The sequence below is a fragment of the Leptonychotes weddellii genome, chromosome 10 (assembly GCF_054177405.1).
Source record: "Leptonychotes weddellii isolate Sample4059 chromosome 10, ASM5417740v2, whole genome shotgun sequence".
NCBI lineage: Eukaryota > Metazoa > Chordata > Mammalia > Carnivora > Phocidae > Leptonychotes > Leptonychotes weddellii.
The window spans coordinates 106,527,821-106,551,895 of NC_138378.1; the positions used below are offsets into that span (position 1 = coordinate 106,527,821).

The following is a 24,075-nucleotide window of genomic DNA, read 5'->3' on the forward strand; positions in this document are numbered from 1 at the left end:
AAGAGAAGCGGACCCAGCTCTGTCCCTGATGCCCTGTGACCTCAAGGATCAGATACCCATGTCAGGGGCACAAGGGCGGAGAGTTCAGGTCACGCCGTGCACTCTCACTCTGAGGTCAGGTTCCTTCTTGGGCTACGGTGTTCGTGGAGGAAGCAAGATGTTTCGTGCTTCGAAGGGTGGGTATATCCCGTCTGAGTGTGAGTCTGAGCTCTGGCAGTCTTAGGTGCGAGTCTGGAACTAAGAGGCAGCCAAAGGTCTAATGAGGAAGTGGAAGGGGGCCTAGCCCTGGGCGGGGGCTCAGAAAGCTGACCCCATGGAGGGGACAGAGGCAGGGGCCACGTCTGCACCTCCTGCTCATCTCTTGAGGTGTCTCGTACTCTCTAGAAGTTGCTGGGGCATCAGGACTCTCATGGGTTCCCCAACCCCTCCGCAGCCCACTGCAGCCTGCTGCCCTGGGCTACTCGAGAGTCTCCACTTCTTATTTCTTCCAAAGGAAAGAAGGAACCCACCTCCCACATGGCCATCTCTGGTCTGAGGAAATGCAGGGTCAGGGTATGTGGTTAGGGAGACATAGCCAGGTGCAGTGATATCAGGCACCCTCCCCCTTCCCTTCTTGGGCGGTGGTTACCCAGGAGGTGGGATGAGAGGGATGGCCACAGTCATATTTTACAGACTCAGTAGAAGATAAAGCCTTTTATATATATATATATATATATATATTTTTTTTTTTTTTTTAAATAAACCTCAGTGGATCTTTAGAAAACTGTGGTCCCTGTGCCTTTGTAAGATACAATTTCAGAAGAGTATTTCCACAAAAATAACTTTTGTTCCTAAAAATGATTGATGTTTGGTACCTCAATATCAGCCTGTGTCTGATTCCAGAAACTGTTGCCGGCTTATCTGAACAAGCCCAAAGCCTTGAGAAATGCCTCTCGTGTCCAGCTCAGTCTCCTCCCCGCCTGCTGTCCCCATTTGCTCCCTCTGGGGTCTGTTGGTCTCAGTGCCTCTGTGTCTCTCCTGATGTCATCCCCAGCATGCCCATCTGTCCCCACTCTGCCCATTCATGTGGTGTCTGTCAGCCTCTCGGATGTCCACTAGAGCATCAGGAAGAGCAAGAAGTCTGTGCGTCTGGGGCGCCTGGGTGGCTCAGTTGGTTAAGCGACTGCCTTCGGCTCAGGTCATGATCCTGGAGTCCCGGGATCGAGTCCCATGTCGGGCTCCTTGCTCAGCAGGGGGTCTGCTTCTCCCTCTGACCCTCCCCCTCTCGTGCTCTCTCTATCTCATTCTCTCTCTCAAATAAATAAATAAAATCTTTAAAAAAAAAAAAAAAAAAAGTCTGTGCGTCTGTCCTGTCGGGTGAGCAAGTTGTGGGGCTTCCTTTTCCCAGGAATAGTTGCTCTTGGGATGCTTTCTAGGTCACGGTTACCTGGAGCTGGGTGGTCTGGGGCACAGGCCTATCTGACCTGGTCTGTGCTCAACAAGCAAGAAGTGGCAGGCGAGGGTCCCGGAGCCCAGGCCAGTCCCTTCAGGAGGTGTCCCCGAAGACTCCATATCCCGGGGGAAGAGACAGGTCACGTGTAACCTTCGAAGTCGGTGCGCTAAGGACTGAGAAGAAAGAGGGACCCCGGGCCCGGAAGACGGCGGCCCCTGCTGTTCCAGGCCACACAAGGTCAGCCCTCAAGCGAGGCTGTAGCTGGTCCTCCTGCAAAAGGGAAAGAACCCAAAGAGACAGATGAGGGCGGAGGGGGATGGTGTCAGAACATGGACCCCTATGGACGTGGCAGTGGCCGCTCCCCGCCTCCCTAGCAGCTCCTCCCTCCCCCACCCCTAGAATAAAGCTACAGCCCCTGTTTTTTCGCCAAGTCCATCCAGCAATTCCCCATCTGCGGGTCACTCCGAGTGTGCGTGTGACCTCAGTGTTCCCGGGCCAGAGTCTGAGCCATCCACACCGAGAACGAGGGGCCGATGACAGTGTCACTTCCTGCCAATCCCGTGTGTTCCTCTGTGTGGACGTGTGCTGGTATTGGTGGGTGTGTGAGCATCTCCAAACAGGCGGCCACATGCTTGTGAAAGCTGCCGGCCCAGACGTCCTGACACCGTGGCACCAGCGTGGCCTTGGCCTCCGTCCGTGCTGGGCTGGGCACGCAGAAACGAATAAAACCCAGCCCCAGCTCCAAGATCCCCACAGTCCACTGGGCAAGCCAGCCGGTGGGCCTCTCAGCCCTGTGCAGCGGGATCCGTGCCCTGGAAGCCGGGAGAACAAGGTTCAGGGCACGGCCAGCACAGCCTGTGGGGGAAAGAGCAGAAGCCCCAGCTTTCGGCTCCCAGGAGGGAGGATGGCGCCATCACAGGAGAAGGCCCACAGGGAAAGAAGAGGAGTTCAGTAGTTCGGGGCTCTTTGAAAGTGACTCCATGCCTGTGGGACATCGGGTGGAGACGTGCCAGTGAGAGCCAAACACATGGATCCGGAACTTGAAGGAAGTCCAGGGGGTAGGGGCAGCTTTAGGAGTCACGAGGCACGAGAGGGGCTCGAGATCAAGCAAGTGGACGAGGTGCCTGGCATTATGGAGAGCAAAGGGAGCAGGGCCAAGGAGGGAGCCCTTCCATACCACAGCCAACGGATAATCAAGGAGGGGAGACTGAGAAGGGACGTGCAGAGCAGCTGACCTGGGTGGCTCAGTCGTTAAGCGTCTGCCTTCGGCTCAGGTCATGATCCCGGGGTCCTGGGATCGAGCCCCGCATCGGGCTCCCTGCTCAGCACGGAGTCTGCTTCTCCCTCTCCCACTCCCCCTGCTTATGTGTGCGCTCTCTCTCTGACAAATAAATAAATAAAATCTTAAAAAAAAAGAACGAAAATCCAGGAGCAGGGGCACCCAGGTGGCTCAGTCAGTTTCGGCTCAGGTCATGATCTCAGGGTCATAAGATCAAGCCCCTTGTTGGGTTCCGTGCTCTGCGGGGAGTCTGCTTCTCTTCCTCTCCCTCTGCTCCCCCCCGCCACAACTCAGGCTCTCACTCACTCTCTCTCAAAAATAACTAAATAAATCTTTAAAAAAAAGAAAAAACCCAGGAACATATGCCATCACTGAAGAGTGATGAGTCTGTGGGAAGAGTCTGCAGAGGCAGGAGCGTTCGACTGCGTAAATGCCTCAGGGACAACTGCGGACCCGTTAGTCAGTCTCACACCAGGGCACGTTTGTGCATCCCTGGGTGTTGGTACCCTGCTGCGTGTACCCGTGTGCACGGGGTGCCTACCTCTGAAGGCTCTGCCGGCGGGAAGGGTCCTGGCTGGGCACCTTTGGAGTGGGGCCAACCATGAGGATGCACAGACCGGTGAGGATCATGAAGGTGGGCACGGCCCCAATGAGGACCTTGAGGGTCACCACCACCTGCTCCGCCTGCTTGCAGGCTCCTGCCTCATAGCCCGCAAACCTGGAGAAAGAGCATCCCACGCATGCAGCTGAGATCCCACCGGGCCTGGCAGGAGGGGTCCCTGATACCCCACTCCCACACTGCCCTGAAAGTAGGAGTCATTTCCCGGCCAGATCAGCTTAACCATGGTGGAAGAGAGAGTTGAGGGAATGGGCTGGCCAGGGAGCTCCGACAGAACTGAGAATGTGGGGAGCTGGGGCTTCAGGAGGGTTACAGCCTCTAAGAAAGGCCGCTCTCAGTCATGTGCGTGGAGAAAGCTGGGGCAGGTGTTGCCCTATACTCTCTAAAGAGCAGACGAGTGGGTGGCCCCCGGCCCACTAGGGTGGAGAACTCTGCCCTCTTCTTCCCACCCCACTCGTTGCTTGTGCCTCAAGAACAGCCCAACCCTGGGACTCACTCCAGACTGAGAGTGGAGATGCCCAGGGCGCCTGCGCCAGAAAGCTTGGTGAAGAAGACATAGGATGAGTAGAAGATGGTCTCCAGGCCTGGGCCATGCTGGTGCTGCTGCTGGAAGGCATCCACCACATCTGGAAGCATGGACCTGGGGGAGAGGGCTGCAGAATTATCCCTTTTATCCCCTTGACAGCCGCCAGCCTGAGGGCTCTCTGGGGACAGAGAGCAAGTCAGAGTCATCCTTGGGTTCCTGCTGCCCAGGACCAGCACTGGCCCACAGAGAGCCCGGCGATAGCCCCTTCCCCCAACACAGCTGCCCACCATTCCTGCCATCTGGTGCCCTTCCAGGAGCGCTCCAAGGACGGAGCTGGTGGCCTCCATCTCCTGCAGGTGGGACAGCCAGTCCCCAGCACAGGCTGGGCACAAGGGGCCTGGGACAACAGGTGGATGTGAAAGAGGGCACACCCGTTAGGAAGGACATGAAGCTCCACATCCCTTTCCCCTCACCCAGCCTACCAGGGTAGCAGCAAGGACACAGCAATGCTCACGCCAGACACAAAGGCCACCACATACGCCACAGGTGCTGTGGGCACAGCGGCCAACAGGATTGCAAAAGGCACCATCACCTGCGGAGACAGATGCACCAGCTGATCCTTCCACCTGCCCCTGACTTGCTCTTTCATTCCCACCCTCACCGGTCTTTACCTATAGCCCCTGCACCTGGTCCTTTGCTAGGGCCTGAAGACACAGGCAAGTACAGATCAGTCCTGCCAGCCCCCAGGAGGCTCAGGCTCCAAGCTCACCTCCCTGACCCTGCCACCTTCCCTGCAGCCTCCCCCCGGGCCTTGCTTCTTGCCTCACTCACACAGATCCCGAAGGCTGACGTCTTCTTCCCAAATCGCTGTAGGACCCACTCCCACAGCGGGGTGCTCAGCACAGCCGAGACCTGTGAACAGACAGAATCGTCCCAGGCGGCGGGGGCTGTCCTGCCAATGCCTTGATCCACCCAGGTCCCAGAAGCCTTGGCTTTGACGTGGGATGCTCGACCTTGACTTTGCGCCCTGGTTGGAACCAGTGGCTATGAACTTCATGACCCCAGCCTCGATCCCACCTCCGCTGGAGTGCAGGTGACTAAGATCACAGAGGAGTCCAGAATGTTGACCGGAATTCTGGCTACACATGCCTTGTCAAGAACCACACAGGTCCCCAACTCAGGTCGCCGAGGGAGCCTGTCTCCACCACCCCAGGACCACTCACCAGGATGGTTAGCACCACGCTCTGGACGTGGTCATGGAGCCGGGACGCATGTGTACAGAACAGGACCAGGTAGCTCTGCTCCACCTGAGGAGGCCACCAGGAAGTGGGCATGTATCGGGAATGGCAGGAACTCAGAAGTCAAGGGCAAGGCCTAGGTCGCACGTCTGGCCTCTTCTTTGGGACCTCAAACACCAGTTGCTGCCGTCATCATGCATCATGCAGTCCCCTCCCCCCCAAAGGACACTCAGCCCCGAAACAGGTATAAATACCATTCCTAGTCCTTCCTCCCCCTTTCCCAGCTGGTGGACCTTACTACCCAGATTTTGTCAGCTGCCTAGTGTCTAGGCCTTGACCCTTCCTGGTCCCACAAGCTCTATGTAGGTCTCTCTCCTCCCTGCACCAGACTCTCTGGAACCCATGCCAGCCACCATTTCTCTCTATTTAAGCCTAACTCTGGTTGGTGGAGCCGAGAGGCGGAACCTGAACCTACACAGGGTCAGTATGGCCAGAGCCAAGGCCTAGAGGTACCTGAATGGCTGCTGAGATGAACAGGAAGGAGATCCCCAGCTTCAGGTAGGGCGGGTGCCGGACAGTGAGGCCCAGCCCAGCCAGGAAGCTCAGGCCTTGGCCTGAGGCTGGGGCAGAGGAGTCTGCAACGCGGGAAAGTAACACTCGGGCTTGGCAGAGTTCAAAGCCAAAACCCAGGCCCAAGAGGGATCCTGTCCCAGCTTCGGCTTCCCACACTCAGACTGCACCCCCTTACCTGGTCGCTCCTTCACCCCGAGGCAGAGCAAACCGGTGCACACGGGGTAAGTCAGAGCAAGCACGGCGGCTGCAATGGAGTAGAGACGAGTCTGTGGGACAGGACAGAACTGGGGTGGGGGTGATGTCTCCAACCTACGGAAGTGGGGACACCCAGGGCAGGAGTACTTCCCAATAGGGCAGAGGGACCCTCAGCCCAAGTCCAAGGATGCTGGGTGCCTCTCCTCCCGATCAGCAGAGCAGGAGATGGAGATCTCTGGGCCCAGAATGGCCCTTCTGCTGCCCCTGTGTGTCCTGCATGACCAGGAGGGCATCCATGCCACCAGCGGTCGGAGCCCCTCCCCTCTCTCTTTCTCTCTCATTTTTTTAAGGCAAACATTCACTGGTGGCACTTCTGCATGCTAGACCCTGAGGTTACAGGGGTGAATACGTGACTCCTGTCCATCCCCAGTGAGGGGCTTCGAGTGTGGAAGACAGACTCACGAGCAGACAGCTACAGCAGAGCGGGAGGCACGAGGACCCAGATAAAGGGCGAACACAGAAAAGGTGCTACCTGTCATCCAGGGGAAGATATATGACTAATAAAATCCATGTAAAGACATGCATGGGAGTAAGTCACCTGCTCAGGCTGAGGTTGTCTCTGGGGAGGGAAAGAAAGGAGGTGGACGGGGCCTCACCTGGGTGGGCTCCGCACAATTGCACAGGACCCCACATTCAGGAGGGAGCTGTGGTAGGCGTTAATGCTCTGCTCTCACTGTCTTCAATTATGCTTCATCATTTTAACTATGAATCTGTGTTTTGTAAGTGAAGCCAATGGGACGACACAGCATGAGCTACCGGAGGCTTTGTGCCTTGGGCCACACGAGGCTCCACCTCTAGGGGTGGAGTTCTCAGCCTCCTGCTGCCCATTCCTTTGCACTTCAGGCCAGGCCAACCCAAGGCCACTGTCACCCCCACCTAGAGAGTGACCTTTGGAGACCTGAGTGGGGGCCTAGGCGTACATGGTAGAGTCCATCTGGGAGGGGCAAGGCCACAACCTCCTGGCCCTAGGCCGGCAGCCATGATGGGTCTGAGGGCGCCTGGGTGGGGCCCCTCAGGCACCTCGACCCAAGCAATCCCTTGGTTAGGGCAGTGGGCCATGGGGAGGACAGGCTGGCTTCCCTGCTCTCTCTAGAGCCCTGTGTTTTCGTTTCGCACCGCACATGGGCAGAATGGGTCTGCGGAAGGATTAGTAGATGGCCTTGCAGATGGGTCTGGGGATGGATACACAGGACTTCACTGTGTGCGTGCTGGGCCATGATGTGGTATTAGTCTCACGCCATTGATTCTCAAACGCTGGTGGGGAGGGGGCAGAATCCCCTGGAGGGCTTGTTCAAATATAGACTGCTGGCCCCCTCCGCAGATTTGTAAAGCACCAGTTGCGGGTGGGGCCCGAGTTGGCCTTGCTACCAAGTTTCCGGGTGAAGCGGATCTGCTGCGGCTGTTGCCCAGAGAGCACACTGGGAGGACCACAGCTGTATCATTTTTTTTATAAATCTGAACTATTTTTTAAATGAGCAGACAAAGAAGAATGATGCAGAGAACACCGAGGAGAGGCCCCGCGCCGGAGCTGCGGAGGGGCAGCCTGGGCTGGGTCCTGAAGGTGAGGCCCAGCCATGTTGGAACTCGTTTACAGAGTCACCCCGCCTGGCTGGGAGGCTGATGCGGTGCTGGGGTGACCGGGAGATGTTGGGGATGCAAGGTCCAGAAGATCGGGCATCGGCTTTGGTAATGGGTTGGAGTGGGGGTAATGGCTGGCGAGGGAGGAGTAAGTGTTGGCACCTGGGGTTCTGGCGGACAGTGCTACCATTTGCTTAAGCGGAAAAGAGCTGAACTGGACGGATAACACAGATGCACGTCCCTTAGCTGCTGAAGAGAGATCTGGTTTGCCGGGAGAGGAAGGGGGACTGCTTCCAGGTTTCCCTCGTGCGTGCACACCGGGGGTGAGGCCGGGGTGCGGGGCCCCTATTCAGGGCGGGGTGCGACGGGCCACAGGGGGGGCGTTACCCAGCGCGCCGCAGGGACGCCGGACCCTCTCCCCTGCCTCTGCCCGTGGCCCTTCCCACCCCTCTCCCCGCCTGCTGCTCTGCGATCTGTTGCTTCCCGCTGTGAAGGCGCCCGGGCGGAGAAGCGGGGTCGGCGGGACGGAGGACGCGGAGGGGGGGGGGGGGCCGGCTGGAGGAGCGGGAGGGAGAAGGCGAGCGACGCCCGAGAGGCCGGGCCGCGGGGGCACTCACCGCGTCGGGGGAGACGGCGAGCGGCCCGGCGAGCGCCGCGTCCCCGCACCTGTGCGGCCCGTGGGCGCCCGCCACGATGAGCCCGTGGACGGCGGCTCCCATCAGCGTCCCCGCCATCTCCAGGGTCATCCCTGCGACAGAGCGGCGCCGGGTGACGGGCGCTGGCGGGCCCGGGGGCCGCGGCGTCCCGCCCGACCGCACGCCCGCACTCACGGTACGCCGTGGCCGAGTCCCGCTCCCTCGGGCAGGGGCTCAGGAGCATGGTGAGCGCCGCGTAGGGCACCTGGAAGAACTGCGGACGCCCGGGCCCCGGGCTCAGGCTGGCCCCCCTCGGCCCCCAGTCCCAGCCCCGCCGCCCCAGGCTGGCCCGTCCTGGCTGATGCCCCCAAGGCCAGAGGGGTGAGCAGGGGCGGGCAGTGGGTCCCTCGGGGCCACCTACCCTCTCCCCTCTGCACACCCTTTACAGTGGCCACTGGCCGGCTATGGGGTTCTAGGAGTCCAAGCCCCGGCTCGGGGGTGGGGGTGGGAGCACCGGCTTACCGTGGCCAGGGCCTGGAACAGGCAGTAGAAGCTCGTGTACCAGAGGCCCCGCAGGCTGGTGAAGGGGGGCAGGAACCACAGGAGGAAGTAGGCCACGGTGATGAAGGGCGTGCAGCCCAGCACCCTGTGGAAGCAGAGCGGGCGTGGAGCACCAGGACGGGGGACACGAAGGGCAAACCCGAAACAACCACACCCTTCTGGGCCTAAGTCCTCCGCCCCCAGCAGGAGCCCTGGGCTGGGGCTGCCAGGGTGCTCACCATGGAGGAGGAGAGGGAGGGGTGGCTGATGGATGGGTTGGTAGCCTGGGGTGTGGGGCCATTCACTGCAGAACTCGGGGGCACCTGGGGGTTGGCGTTGCCATTCCCTATATCCAGGACCCATGAGCATCAGCGAGTCCTATCTCCTTTGTGAGGACTTCCAAGACCTCCAGCCCACCCTGGACACACACAGACCCCTGGATCAGGCCTGGGAGCCTAGGAGGCTTTGTCCAGCCCTGTGCCTCCTGGTGACGGAGAGCCCCCAAGAATGTCTCTGAACTCCTGCATGGCTCAGCCTGACCTAGTCCCACGACATCACCTATTACCGTCTTGTCTTCTCGGTGTACAGGGGTTTCCACTAAGAATCAGGGCTGTGACAAACACAGTGGCCTCAGGCCAGGGTTGGAAGCCAGGACCCTGAGGACTATGGGGCTGCTCACCAGGGCATGAGGTGTCCAGACCCTGTCCTCCTGCTTCTGTTGATGAAGTACCCAGCCACAGGGTCGGCAGCTGCCCCAGACACCTTCCCTCCAAACAGGACAAGTGACACCTGGGCAGCAGGGACCTGAAAAGCACAGGTGGAGGATGGTTGAGGCCTGGCGGAGTCAGAGAGGGTCTCTGGGCCTGCCCACCTGCCAGGAGAAAGCGCTGGGAACCTGGCAGGGGGCAGAGCCGCCGTGTAAAGGTCTATGGGGTCTCTTTCCCAGGACACAAATTCAGAAGGCTCTGGGGCACACCTGAGCTAGGGAAGAGAGGGGCAGGGGAGGGCTGACAGCCACATGCTGGCACGTTCCCGTTACCATTCCTGCCCAGTCGCTTTTGGAGAAGGCTTGGGCACCCTCATCTGTGCAAGAAGGGGGACAGAGGTAGACTTTCCGTTTCACAATGACAATGTTTTATTAATTTTTCTGATTACATAAATGACACACTCATTATAAAAACATTCAAACGGTACAGAAAAATATTGAGCAAAGCTCATGTGAAATCCCCTCATCCTGAGACAAGTGCCAGAGCATTTTGGCGATCACCCTTTCAGGCATTTATTTATGTGCATTCATAATTTATAATTTTACATAAATGAGATCATATCAGTGTCATTTAACAAAATCGTGGGTACTATACGAGAAATCTTTTTTTCTGCTTACCCTCTCTCCTCCACCATCCCCTGCCACAGGCAACAGTAACAGCCTGTGTATATCCTTCTGTAATTTATTTTCTTCATGCTTGTATTTTAATCATGTAGAATCCCATATTTACACATACGCATGTACCTACATATATGGGGCATGTCTTTATTTTGGTAAAATGGGATCAATTTGTATACTCGTCTCTAAAAGCAACTTCTCTCACTTGACAGTGCATCCACTGGTATAGATCTAGCTCGTTCTTTGGAATGACTACACAGTCGTCCATTATGTGGATATTACACAATTTATTATCCAACTACTTCTATATTGTTGGGCATTCATATTGTTTCCCCATTTTTCTCATAAACAGCCTACAATAAACATCCTTAAGGGGGTTGCCCTCAAAGGCATTTGGCTTACTGTCAGTTTGGGGACAGAAGTGCCATCTATCCAGTGAAGTACAGGTTGGGGAGGGAGAACTGGGTACCAAGGACCATGGGAACCGGGGGCCCTGGGCTGCTTCCCACACTCACCTGGGCCACATCAAGCAGGAAGAGTTGCAGGTAAAAGGCTGTGGCGCTGGAGGCCACCTGGTTGGGGATCCCACCAATGCCATAGCACACCTTGGTACAGAATGAGAGTTGACCGGCTCTGCTGTCCTGAGGGGAGACACAGGAGCTAAGCCCCCCGCCTGCGCCCATACACAACAGTTCCCCACATCCTCCTGAGCCTCCGTAAGCATCCTGAGGTCCCTTGAGGTCTTTTCCAGTAACCTCTTAGTCCTCATTTGTCCTAAATCATCTTAAAGGGAAGTGAGACAAAAGGGAAAAATTAATCCTAAGCCATGACCTCTCAAAGATCCCACATCCCACGGGACAAGTTCTTCCTATTTCCCTCTTAGTGCTTCCTCCTGCAGTCTGTTTTGTTCTCTGAGTCAGCAAGTCAGAGTGAACTGAATAAAGCACTGTATTTCTCGAAGCCTCCTGTGTCAAACAGAATATTCCTGCCAATTTCAAGAGTTGTCTTGATGAGAAAATGAAGCTGAGTGTTATTTGCTCCAGGAGCTGATTGTTAACTGTTCAGGACTTTGGCCAGTCCTCGAACCACTGACAGCCTGAAATCAGCTGTGGTGAATTTATACCACAGGAATCAGCAAACACTATAAATCAGAGTTGCTTTATTTTTCTGGAGAGACTGTAGACTAGCCCACCACTGAAATAAAGTTCATGACTCCAAATGTGTGTGTGTGCACACGCGTGCATGTGTGTGTGTGCATGGAGATAGGTATATATCTCATAAGCCCTAAGCTATCCAGTGAACTCCAGACTGGAATATTCGACTGCCTACTCACAGACCCACATGGTTGCCTAACAGGCATTTCAGCTTAGCATGGTCAAAACACAGCTCCTGATTTCCATCCACTGTCTAAACCAACTCCTAACCCTATTGTCCCTAGTGCATTAAATGGCCCCAATGTCCAATGTCCACTCAGCAGCTCGGACCACAAACCTAGGAGTCCTTGATTTCTCTTTCCCAATTTCCCCACCAAATCTATCAGTAGTCCCCTAAGTGGCTTCCCAGCTTCTGCTCTCATTCCCCACTGTCTACTTTCTATCCAGCAGCCAAGGTGATCTTTTCATAACATAAATTTGATTGTGTCTCATCTCTGCTTAAAACTCTCCCAACAGCTTGCCACTGCAGTTTGAATATGATTCCAAGTCCTTCCCATATAGCCTACAGGAGCCCACCCTATCAACCCCCACGTCCTTCCCACCTCACTTTGGATTGCTCTCCTCAACCTTGGTAGCTTCCTTGCTGTGCCTCAAAATGACCATGCCTGTTGCTGCCTCAGGGCCTTTGCACTTCCTGTTCCTTCTGTCTAGAAGGCTCTTCCTCTGAGTCTTTGCAGAGCTGACGCCTTTTGAGCCTGAATGTCATCTCCTCACAGAGGCCTTCCCTGACTACCTGACTCTCTCTAGTGTACCTAATACCTGATATATTCTCATTTATTTCCTGCCTCTCCCCACGAGAATGTAAACTCTCTGAGAGCATGTGCTATAATTTTTATTCACCACCATGTCCCCAGTACCTAGAACCATGTGTGGTATATAGTAGATGCTCAATATGTATTTGTTGGAGAAATCAATGTCATGAAGACACTAGGTAAAAGGCTGTTTCTTCAAAAGATGCTGGGAATCCTTCCTTTCCCCCCCCCCCCTTTGCTTGGGGATGAGAGGGGGAGTGGAGAGGACTATGACTTCACCCATTTTAGTATCTTGCAGGACACCCCAAATGGGCCCTTCTAAAGGGAAGTTCTTGCCAGATAAGGGTTTATCATATCCTTTGCACACTCTTCCTACCCGCAGAAGAAAACCACACACAAGGCAGGATGTCATCTCCTTTTCTGACGTTTGTGTGAACATTATTTCAATTTCCAGAAATTGTTAATAAGAGGCAGAATCCAACATGATAGCGCCACCCCACCCCATGTGCCTCTTGTTTCCCCCTAAACGCGCCTAGTGAGCTTCTGGCACAGAGAAGTCACTTGAAAGATCGAGAAATTCCGGCTGAAACTACTGAGCCTTGCGGATGGCAGTTTCACCTACTTAAATCATAAGCCTTTCACAGTTAACTGAGCACCAGTTTTAGCGTTGGACTAACTTGGATTCAAATTCTGTCGGCCACTTCTAGCCGTGTGATGCAGGGCAAGGTACAGCACCGGGCCTGAGCTTCGGTTCCTCACACGTAAAGCGGGGTGGAAAATAGACCGCAGAGGTCCTTATGAGAATAAATGCTGGCACTTCTTTCGCAACGTCAGTTTTCCCTCTTGCCATTCATCTCCCCCTGAATTTCTAAATTTCCCTGGGAAACGAGAGTCCCCAGGGGGCCTCCCTATCTCACTTTCTTTCTTGGGGGCCACAAGCCTTTGCTCTGAGGTGTCTGACAGGAAGCTCTGAGTCGACAAAGGGAATCCAGGTGCTGAAGTGAAGCCACAGACAATGGATGCGTTGAGCAGGGAGCAAGCGATGGGTCTTTGTTCAGCACAAAGCTCAGCGGTCCTACCCCCTCTCTCGCATACAGACACCCTGGCCGGCTTGTGCCGGCCCCATCCACGCAGGGGATGAGGAAGGCCTGAGGACACCGCTGGCTTCCCACCTGCCCTCCACCCTCACTGGGGGGCCTGCTTGCCAGGAAGTCATCTCTGGGGGCAGTCTGCAGGAGAAGCCCGGCGCCAGGCTGTGCGGGGCTGCCTGCGCCCACACCACGTGCCAGGAGACTGGGGAGGGGAGGCAGACCCCGCCCCCCGCCCCACACACCGGGAAGTCCTACCTGCCCAGGGTGCCGGAGAGCTCTGGGAAGACCTGGACTGTGGCGGGCAAGAGCCCTAATTTGGGAATCAGAAACCCAGACACTGGCGCTGGTCCTGCCAGCCTCGCTGAATCAATGCAACAAGTTACTTCACTTGTCTAGGACTCAGTTTCCCATCCTGTTCTCTCTGGGGCTCCCGAGTATCTCGGCCTCTCGGCTCTCAACTGTCCAAGTCCACTAGGGGGGTCTCGGAAGCCTGAAGGCTGGGGCCCGCGCACCTTCCCGCCGCGTCCCTCGCGCAGCCCCGGCTCCCCGCTCGCCCTCGTCCTGAGCTCACCGAGCTGCGCGCTTCCGGCTGGGGCGGCGGCGCCTCGTCCACGGGGGCCCGGGGCGCTCCGGGGGACGCGGCCATGGCGCACGGCAGCTCCGCCAGCGGCCCTGCGGCGTTATCGCCCGGCCTGCGCCCCGGCTTCCGCGGGGAGGGCGGCTCCGGGGGCCGAGTGGGCGCGGCGCGGCGAGGGGCGGGCCGCGGGCAACGCGGGGGACGGCGGGGAGCCGCGAAGGGCGCTGTTCCATTTCCCCCAAGAGCCCGAACTCGCCGGGGGGTGGGGCTGGAGGATAAAGGCCGTTAAGTCCCTTGGGACTTCTGTCCTGGGGGCAGGTCCCCGAGGGAGTGAGAGCCAGCGCCGGTTCGCGCTGAACACCCTGCAGGTGAAAAACCACCAGATCCATTTATTTGAAAAACGAAGCAATAGAATTGACTTGCTTAGACTATGGCTGAACAGGTTCACAACCTACATTTGATACAAGATGCCTGAAACACACATTGCCCAGCCTCTCGCAGATGAGATGGGTGTAGCCACGTAACTCAGTTCAGCCGGTGAATGAGAGCAGAGCAGCGTACATGCAGTTTGCCAGGAAAGTCTTTCAAAGGGAAGGGGTCACATCGCACACAAAAAGTAACCGAAAATGCACCAAAGACCTAAGTGTAGGGCGCCTGGGTGGCTCAGTTGGTTAAGCGACTGCCTTCGGCTCAGGTCACGATCCCAGAGTCCTGGGATTGAGCCCCACGTCGGGCTCTCTGCTCAGTGGGGAGTCTGTTTCTCCCTCCACCCCTCCCCCTGCTTGTGTTCCCTTTCTCGCTGTGTCTGTCAAATAAATTAAAAAAAAAAAAAATCTTTAAAAAAAGAAAACAGGAGCAAATCTTCATAACCTAGGGTTAGACAACTGTTTCTTATGACACAAGTTGGACTATCTAAACGAACAATTTTGTGTTGCAAACCACCCAACAAGTGAAAAGATGACCCACCAAATGGGAGAATTATCTGCAAATCTTAAAGACTGGTACTGGAATATATTATAAAGAACTCTTACAACTCAACAATAATAGACAACCCAATTTAAAAATGGGCAAAGGATTTCTATAGGTAATTTCTCCAAAGACAGACAACGAGCACATGAAAAGATGCTTATGTCATTAATACAAAATAACAGAATACACCACTGGATGCCTAGGATTAAAATGGCCAACAGGAACAAGCACTGGGGAGGGTGTGGAGAAGTCACACCTTGCTGCTAGTGGACATGCTAACCGGCGGAGGCACTATGGAACTCTGCCTCTTCAGAAAGTTAAACCTGGAATCACCTTATGACCCAGCAATTCTTCCTAACTATATACCTTAGAAAAAAACATGTTCACACAAAAACTTGAACACAAATGTTCATAGCAACATTATTTGTAACCCAAAGTGAAACCCAAATGTCCATCAACTGATGGACAAATGTATATCCATACAATGGACTAGTATTCCACAATAAAAAGAACATGGATGAACTTTGGAAACCTTAAATGAAAAGAGGCAAAAACCATATATTGTATGATTCCATTTATATGCAATGTCCAGTATAGGTAAATCTGCAGACAGAATTTAGATTTGTGGTTGCCTAGGACTTTGGGTAGAGCATGAGTACAGGGCTGAACACAGGATGAAAATATTCTAAAGTTAGATTGTAGCGGTGGTTGCACAATCCTGTCTACACTAAAAGCCACCGAATTGTACACTTTAATTGGGTAAATGGTAAGGTGTGTGAATTATATCCCAATAAAGCAGTTTTTCTGTTTTTTAAAAGGAAAGGTGTGTGCTTCTTCCCATTGGAAGGAATGCAGATGTGACTAGTGCTAGAGCAGCTCTCTTGTGGCCTTGGGTTAAGTGCTGGTATCGGCAGATGAACAACACATGAGTCTGAAGTTTTATGAAGTTGATCTACCAGTTCTGAATTGCTTCCCTCTGGACTTTTGCATGGAAATAAATAAAATTTTGTTTTGTAAGTCACTATTAGTTTAGACTTTTCTGTCACAGATAAATATAATCCTAAAGTATATACTACCCAGTCTAAATCATTTTCTATGCCTCAATTATTTTTTCTAAATAGAGGTATAATTGACATATAACAGTATACTAGTTTCAGGTGTACAAAGTAATGATTCAGTATTTGTATATACTGCAAATATGCCTCAATTCTTTAACCTACAAAATGGGTACCTCCTGTTTTCTTGATTGCAGCCTTATCAACAGTGGAAGGATAATTAGATAATGCATGTGCTAAATGTTTAAGTCCTTGGAAACTTAAACTCAAGCTTAAGTTTCTTTGGATAATCTACTTTCACATACATCATTTTATAGCATTTTTAGGTCTGGAAGCACTTCATTCCCAATATTTGTACTTCGCTGCATATACTACCACAATTTTAAAATTTTAAAAAGTAAAAAAAGAAACCCTGCATCTTTTTTTTTTGCCCCCTGCACAAAAATGTAATTAAAAGGCATTTGTTGCTAACAGCTATTATTCTAGTTAAAATGATGCCACGTTCTGAATGTAATTTTTAAAGACAAATACGTTAGACTTCAATAGATAAAATAGCATTACAATAACCAAGAAGCCTGCCTTTTAATTAATACAAAACACTGATTCACTTAAAAATACCTGAAAGGATGTACACCAAAATGTTATTAGTGGTTATATTATTTGAAAGGTGAAATTGGTGATTTAAAAATCATTCCAGCATTTTACAATTTTCTACAATGAATATGAATTATCTGTGAAAAAAATATTTAAAGCAAATGACAAAGAGCCAAATATTAGTCTATCGAATAAGCCACTTGTATCTGAAGATTTAGCGTGATGAGCAATTTCTTAATTAAATGGTTTGTACTTAGAGAAAGAACAAAGAAGTAAACCCTACCAAGGAGTCTTCATGCTAGTTCAACTCAGGACACAAATGGTTTTTTAAAAAACCTACCTCTGAACATGTTCACACAAAAACTTGAACACAAATGTTCATAGCAACATTATTTATAACCCAAAGTGAAACCCGAATGTCCATCAACTGATGGATGAATGTATTAAAAATATCACATTTTCACATTTCTGAGGATTAAATGAAAGTAACACTGATTAAAGTACCTGGCAAACAGAAGGCACCTGATAAATGTTGATTCTCAAACTGAATGGCTTTGCCAATGCCAAATAAAAATGACAAATGAACCCAGATGTAACTATTGTATAAGAAACAACTAGATTATTTCACAGATCCTTTTAATGAATTATTTCATTCTTAAGACAACAGTTCTTTAACCGTTAGCAAAAGCTTGCTTTAAAAATAAGGCACTGAAACAGATGCATAATACCGTATTTTCAACACAATGAAACGTAATGAAAAGTGTTCTGAATGAGAAAAGTATATAAAATAAGACCAGTTTTACAGCCTGGGTAATGCATAGTAATTTAACCATTAAATTAGAATCTGTAAAACTAGAAATGTACTTCTTGTATCAGCCTTAACAATGATTTTTCAAGAAACTGACGGGTTTTGAAACAACTACGTAGGTCAAATTGTATTCTACACTTAAAATGTTTGATTATTTTCACGTTTGCCTTCCCTTACCTTGCCAAATTCAATTTATATTTTCTAAAGTCAGTATGTTTTACATAATCTACACATTTAATTAACAACTTTACAATTTTGAACTTTTAAAGTAGAAAGTTTTATCAGATGATTCTCATTTTGAAAACCTCTGAGAATATTATTCACATTAATGAAGGTATTCACAGTTAGAAAAAATGAAAGTTATTGCTGACAATGGGTCTTTCTCCATAGGAACTTCTCACTGGGGTGTATTCTACATGTACACACAAGAAAACCTCCAATGTACCTTCTGGATAAATAATTATAAACTGGAAAATTCACAAAGGAGGCCTTTTTATAGGTACAAGAAAAATATTTCCAACGAGAAGCCCCTTTATAGAAATATATGGAGAATCACATAGACTATAATTATGCAAATTAAATTATACAATGCTTCATAACAGGCCTATAGGAAACATTTTCTTACAGACTCTTGAAAAATATATTAACAATCATCTTTTTATATCTGAAAGCGTTCACTGATTTTTACCACCCCCTCATTTTAAGAATGCCATTATGTTTCACTAGAGAGGGCTCTACTACAGCTGTAAACATGATGACAGTATTTTCTATTATATACCTGTTCATTTCTGAAAGTAAATGACAAAAGGAAAAGGTTCTCCTTTGCCCTCCCTCTCTTCCTGATAAAAAGGCTTCTACCATGTGGAAGGCTGGGAGCTAGAAAAGGAAGCAGTCTTAATATGGACCTCCAACAGAAGATGCAGCTTATAATCCAGGTCATCTAGTTATGTGCATTTCCCTTTTATTATTTCTGAGCTTCTAATGAAAATCTCATTTAAATGTTCCAGCCTCCTCTCAGCTGTGCTTAGAGGAGTAGTATAGGTTTATATCATGATTAATTGTTAAGGGGAACAGTCTAAGAACCAACTGTGGGAGATAAAGAATAAAACTTAACGGTCTAGAAGTCCCATTTCAGGGGAGAGTCTTCTTCCACTGTTTGTGGTGAAGCACACAGGTTTATTTTCTTAGGGTGCAAGCATAATGCAGGATTCCCTGAACACTGGTTCTTCTACTACATGCCTAAAAATCACTTGAGACTACAAATGCCGAGATCTGGGACCCATCCCAGATACAATGAATCAGAATGTGTGTGGTAGATGCCTGGAATAGACATTTTGAAATGCTTCCCAAGTGATTCTAACACTGAGATGTGAGAATCATTGTAAACTGCTTCGTAAGAATGGTTCCTTCAAGAGGTCCGTAAAGTCAAACTATTTTCATAACCAAACTAAGACATTATTTGCTTCCCCCCCTTTTCTCATGAATATACAGCAGCATTTACTAGAGGCTACATGATGTGCAATATCACAACAGATTGAATGTGGAAGCAGACATGAGATTCCATCTGTCTTCTTTAAGTCAGACAGTAAAGATAGCTGCAAAAAATGGAATGCCACTTTTCTCACTAAATTTTTTAGAAAACGCTTTTCATTAAAATGTGTTTTACATTAACATGTGCTTATTTTTAATGAATATTTTATAATTTTTTATTTTCAATATCATATATATTACCCACATAAACAAAAGTTCTTGAGACCAGAAAGTTTGAGAACTGCTCTTTCCAGCAGACACCCAGTACCCTGTGAACATTACTGCTGATAGGTATGGCTACTTAGTTCCTTGGCACATTCAATGTAAATTTTGCTTTAAATAAGATTCAATAAATAATTTGGGGGAAAAAAAAAAAAGCTTCTTAAACTTATCTTCAGGCAAGGGAATTCAATCTGACGGTGAAATATAGAAGTCTAACCAGTTCGAATTAAAAGATTAAGATACAAAACATGACTTCCTTGGTGGCATCAGAATGTAACAAATAATCCTTTAATGTGTACCCACGTTGACGCTGATATATGGAATAGAAAACCACAGTTTATGTGATGCATTTAAAAAATATTAATAGCAATGTGCCAACACAAGCATTAGATTCTAAGTGAATGGTAGCAAATGAAAGGCTTACTCAAAAATGTTAGCTAAAAACAAATCCCTAATTTTCAAAAGAAAAAATAAGGGATGAACTCGGGTTCCTGGACAGAAATTTTTAAAAATTACACTTCTTGAAAATGTCGAAATGTGAATAGGCAGATTAATATTGACATTATACTAAGCTGCACAATTTTATCCTTAAAATACATTTTAGATACTGTGCCAAAATAACATGAGTATATATTGCCATTAGAAAATAAAAATGGAGACCACTTGGAGGTTCAGGCATAGCTGTGGTGAAAGAAGTTCCTTCTAGCCTTCTGACTGTATCTCAAATGTAAAATAATTACATTGATGTTTTTTAACCTGTCATGTATAATTTTCTTAATATACTGCTATTTAAAAAATCTGAGACAGCTAACATCTAAACAAACCACTGCTGGTTGGGAATATTTGAATGAATGATGCTGTGAATACATTTGCTAATTTATACCACATTAAGATTCTATATGATACAGCGATTTAATATATCTTATTGTTGAATAACTGGTATTTGAAAATAAGTATAGTTTTCTTTGAGTAGTCTTTTGGAAAAAGTGCATTGAATATAGCTTCCAGTCAGAGTTCACATTCCTAACTTGTACTTATTTAAAAATCTTCTCATCAGGAGGGAGTTAAATAATGCCTGAACTAAAAGTCCAGCGAATCTGACTTCCTTTCCCTCATTTTGGTTTGCATGTTCATTTACAACCATCATTTCTCTGCAAACTTAGTGTATCAAAAATCAATGTTATGAAAGTTCTCTAAAAGGTTCAGCGGTTTTTTGGAGTCTCTGAATGACTACAGCATTCTGTAAATCTGCTTCTTCCAATGTGAGTGTTTCATCTAGCAATTTGAGGAAAGGAAGAGCTGTGGCCAGGGAAAAGGGAGGACTTCTTTGAGATCCTTGGTATTTTTCGATGAAGTCTTTGATGTGGCTTATCCTGTAAAACAGCACAAACTATTAATATAATTTTATGAAAACTGGAATTAATGTAAGGTAATAACTTGAAGATACCTATCTAGCTACGTTAATACATAGAATAGTCAAATTATGATGACAGAACTGATCACTTGGGCTTTTTAAAGGTTGACCCTGGATAGTAAGGAACTACTATTAATTATCTTCAGTGTGACAAGGGTATTATGGTTACATTTTATTTTTTGTTTTAAATTTAATATATATTAATAGTTTCAGAGGTGGAGTTCAGTAATTCATCAGTCTTATATAATGTTATGGTTACATTTTTATAGAGTACATCTCTTTTAGAGTTATATTGAAATATTTACATAGGAAACTATACGAAGTCTAAGATTTCCTTGGAAACAGTTCAGTGGAACTGAGTGAGGGATCACTGTATCTTCTGTTTGAAGTGTGTGTGTGTGTGTGTGTGTGTGTGTGTATCTGAAAGTCCCTATAACAGAAATTGTATATATCTATATCTGACTCCAAATGGATCAAATATGGTCACACTAGTAATATTACACAGATACAGGCTGTATCTCTTAAATACCAGGTCATGCTGTGTTTCAAACACAATTAGGAAAATTCTTAACTCAGTATAGGTAGAATTTCAGTTAGTAAAATCAACATTACAACGTGCAATTTTGGAGGTAGCTCAAAGTTATGTTCACCTAAGTATATGTGTATGTATGTAGAAAGAACGCATGCAGAGTTCATTACAACTAAGATGCCACTGATTTTTAAGACACATCATTTTATGTGTTGCTAAAAAAATCCAAATTATGACAAAATATTTTCTTAACACTTAGAATTTTTATATTTATTGAAAGCACAATTAACTTAATTTCATGTAAATATTTCTCAAATTAAGCATGTGCTTCTGTTAGAATAAAATTGTTAAGCCATTCCTAATACTTGAACATTGTTCAGACTCAGATCCTTTGAATCACTTTTGATTCGGTCATAATTTGGTACATATTTTTCTTTTCTTTCTTTTTTAAAAATTTTATTTATTTAAGAGAGAGTGAGCATGAGCAGGGGGAGAGGGAGAAGCAGGTTTCTCACTGTGCAGGGAGCCCGATGCGGGGCTCAATCACAGGACGCTGAGATCATAACCTGAGCCAAAGGCAGATGTTTAACAGACTGAGCCACCCAGGTGCCCCTGGTACATATTTTTCCACATAATACCAGGCCTCTGTATTAAAAGGTGTGTTGGTGATAAAGAATTTCTTTAAAAAAGATACTGTCTCGGGGCGCCTGGGTGGCTCAGTCGTTAAGCATCTGCCTTCAGCTCAGGTCATGATCCCAGGGTCCTGGGATCGAGCCCCACATCGGGCTTCCTGCTCAGTGGGGAGCCTGCTTGTCCCTCTCCCACTCCCCCTGCTTGTGTTCCCTCTCTCGCTGTGTCTCTGTCAAATAAATAAATCTTAAAAAAAAATAAAAAATAAAAATAAAAAAGATACTGTCTCAGATTTTTTTTGTTCAGCTGACACTTGTTCTGCATGCTTTGAGGTAGATGCCAAGACAAAGATAATTATGTAATGATTGTCATGTAGCCAACCATGGATTTTAGGATAAACCCCCATTTCAGAGAGGCTAAAATGTGAAAAAATGTTTAATTCAGAATTAATGAAATATGCCATATCACGAAAAGCAGAATTCTCCCAATCAATTCACTAAAATTCATTAATTGCCACTCTATTAAACCTGTGTGAGTTGCCAAAAAAGTCTAGGACACAGTTTCATGTATTATTTGGATACCAAAAGTTGGGATAACGAAAGTCTAAAGCTAATGGCAAATGATATAAATATAAAAAGAAAACAGTAAAGATTAAAGGAACGATGCAGTAAAAATAAAAAAAATTTTTTTTTTTAAAAGATTTCACTTAGGGCGCCTGGGTGGCTCAGTTGTTAAGTGTCTGCCTTTGGCTCAGGTAATGATCCCAGGGTCCTGGGATCGAGTCCCGCATCGGGCTCCCCGCTTGGCCCGATTTAAGTAAAAAATAAAATCTTAAAATAAATAAATAAATAAATAAATAATAAAAGATTTCACTTATCCATTTGACAGAGAGAGAGAGAGAGAGACAGTGAGAGAAGGGGACACAAGCAGGGGGAGTGAGAGAGGGAGAAGCAGGCTTCCTGCCGAGCAGGGAGCCAGATGCAGGGTTTGATCCCAGAACCCTGGGATCATGACCTGAGCCAAAGGCAGACGCCTGAGGACTGGGTCACCCAGGCGCCCCTGTAGTAAAAAAAAAAAAAAATTTCTTTTTAAAGATTTTATTTATTTGACAGAGAGAGATACAGCGAGAGAGGGAACACAAGTAGGGCGAGAGGGAGAAGCAGGCTTCCCACTGAGCAGGGAGCCCGATGCGGGGCTCGATCCCAGGACCCTGGGTTCATGGTTCATGACCTGAGCCGAAGGCAGATGCTTAACGACCGAGCCACCCAGGCGCCCCTGTAGTAAAAATTTTTAAACGTATACTGTGGATCTCTATGTTGCCATTAAGAGAATAAAAAAATGCAAATCTAAAAAGCTGTAAGAGGATAAAAATAATAAGTACACATTAAGCTCAAAAGGAGGCAAAAAAGGACGAATAAAGAATAAAAAGGGGCGCCTGGATGGCAGTCAGTTAAGTGTCCAACTCTCGGTTTCCTGAGTGGGACTTGACGATCAGCGTGGAGTCTGCTTAGAACTGTCTCTCCCTTTGCCCCTTCCCCCAATCGCAGATAAATAAACAAATCTAAAAAAAAAAAGAATAGGGGCGCCTGGGTGGTGCAGTCATTTGGCGACCTGACTCTTGGTTTTGGCTAGGGTCATGATCTCAGAGTCATGAGCTTGAGCCCTGTGTGGGGCTCCATGATCAGCATGGAGTCGGCTTGGGATTCTCTTTCTCCCTTGCACTTGTGCTCACTCTCTCAAAAATAAAATAAACCTTAAAAAAAAAAAAAAAAGAATACGGCACCTGGGTGGCTCAGTTGGTTAAACATCTGTCTTTGGCTCAGGTTATGATCCCAGGGTCCTGGGATCAAGCCCTGCATCAGGCTCCCTGCTCAGAGGGGAGTCCGCTTCTTCCTCTCCCTCTGCCTACCGCTCCCCCGGCATGTTGTGTGTGTTAGTGTGCTCTGTCAAATAAATAAAACCTTAAAAAAAAAAAAACAAAAAAAGAATAAAAAGACAAGGGGTAAAGAGAAAACAAACAGCAAGATGGTAGCCTTAAACCCAACTAGTTCAGGATATTATGTATCAATGTAAAAACTAGAATAAAATTCCAATTTAAAAACAAAGCATGGAGGGCGGTGCCTGGTTAGCTATGTCAGAAGAGCATGCGACTGAGTTTGAGCCCTGCGTTGGGTGTAGAGATTACTAAAAAAAAAATAAATAAACTTAAAAATTAAAAAAAAACAAAAACAAAACAAAGCCTGGGCCACCTCTGCTGTGGACTGAGGCTAGATGGTGACCATCGCAGGGCTTGGGGAGGCTGCACAGGGCAGCAAGCCAGGTTAGCCAGAGCCCCAGAGTCAGAAGCAGCAGGAAGAAGCTATGGCAGCTGAGCCCAGAGAAGCAGTGACACCCCTATGGATGGCGGGTTCCTGAGTCTGGACTCGCCCACCTGTCTTGCACAGGGACAGAGCAGAATGATGGCCTCAATCCAGTGGTCCAGATCATTTATGGTGGAAAACTGAGATTTGATTATTTCTGGGTCATTCTGCAGTGTGATGAAAGAAGTGAATGAGGGTTTTGTTTTTTTTATTCCCTAGAGAGAGTGAGCGAGCGAGGGAGTGCATGGGGACAAGAGCGGGGCAGGGGAAG

At 48.6% G+C, this 24,075-nt stretch overlaps 2 protein-coding genes across 5 annotated transcripts in view; both read right to left on the bottom strand.

The window, feature by feature from the left end:
- Window positions 1-818: 818 nt before the first annotated feature.
- On the bottom strand, window positions 819-16,839 carry MFSD2B (MFSD2 lysolipid transporter B, sphingolipid). Of its 4 annotated transcripts, XM_081797127.1 has the most exons (14): window positions 13,688-16,839; window positions 10,575-10,700; window positions 9,355-9,479; window positions 8,658-8,781; window positions 8,331-8,409; window positions 8,118-8,248; window positions 5,843-5,933; window positions 5,608-5,729; window positions 5,080-5,163; window positions 4,688-4,768; window positions 4,339-4,448; window positions 3,827-3,970; window positions 3,253-3,429; window positions 819-1,702 (listed from the first exon to the last, which is right to left on the bottom strand). In XM_081797127.1, exons 1-14 carry the CDS (start codon window positions 13,760-13,762, stop codon window positions 1,678-1,680), a joined length of 1,494 nt encoding a protein of 497 aa, XP_081653253.1. In that variant the 5' UTR covers window positions 13,763-16,839; the 3' UTR covers window positions 819-1,677. The 4 variants fall into 4 exon arrangements, with proteins under 4 accessions (XP_081653253.1, XP_081653251.1, XP_081653250.1 ...); XM_081797125.1 differs by lacking the exons at window positions 10,575-10,700; window positions 13,688-16,839 and adding an exon at window positions 9,652-10,573; XM_081797124.1 differs by lacking the exons at window positions 10,575-10,700; window positions 13,688-16,839 and adding an exon at window positions 9,652-10,573 and having other exon boundaries at window positions 4,679-4,768.
- A 91-nt stretch (window positions 16,840-16,930) lies between these two features.
- The window catches only part of UBXN2A (UBX domain protein 2A), a 28,095-nt gene continuing 20,950 nt past the window's right edge, over window positions 16,931-24,075 (bottom strand). Inside the window, exon 6 of the mRNA XM_081797128.1 lies at window positions 16,931-20,244. Within this exon, the coding sequence (XP_081653254.1) occupies window positions 20,052-20,244 (193 nt within the window). The 3' untranslated portion in view covers window positions 16,931-20,051. The remainder of the gene's footprint in view (window positions 20,245-24,075) is intronic.

Coding starts and splice junctions, on each gene's coding strand:
- MFSD2B (XM_081797127.1), bottom strand. CDS start 13,762: ATGGCCGCGTCCCCCGGAGCGCCCCGGGCCCCCGTGGACGAGGCGCCG. Junction 5,934..8,117: donor TCGCCGTCTCCCCCGACGCG/GTGAGTGCCCCC, acceptor CCTGTCCCACAG/ACTCGTCTCTACTCCATTGC. Junction 5,164..5,607: donor TCATCTCAGCAGCCATTCAG/GTACCTCTAGGC, acceptor TGGCCTCCTCAG/GTGGAGCAGAGCTACCTGGT.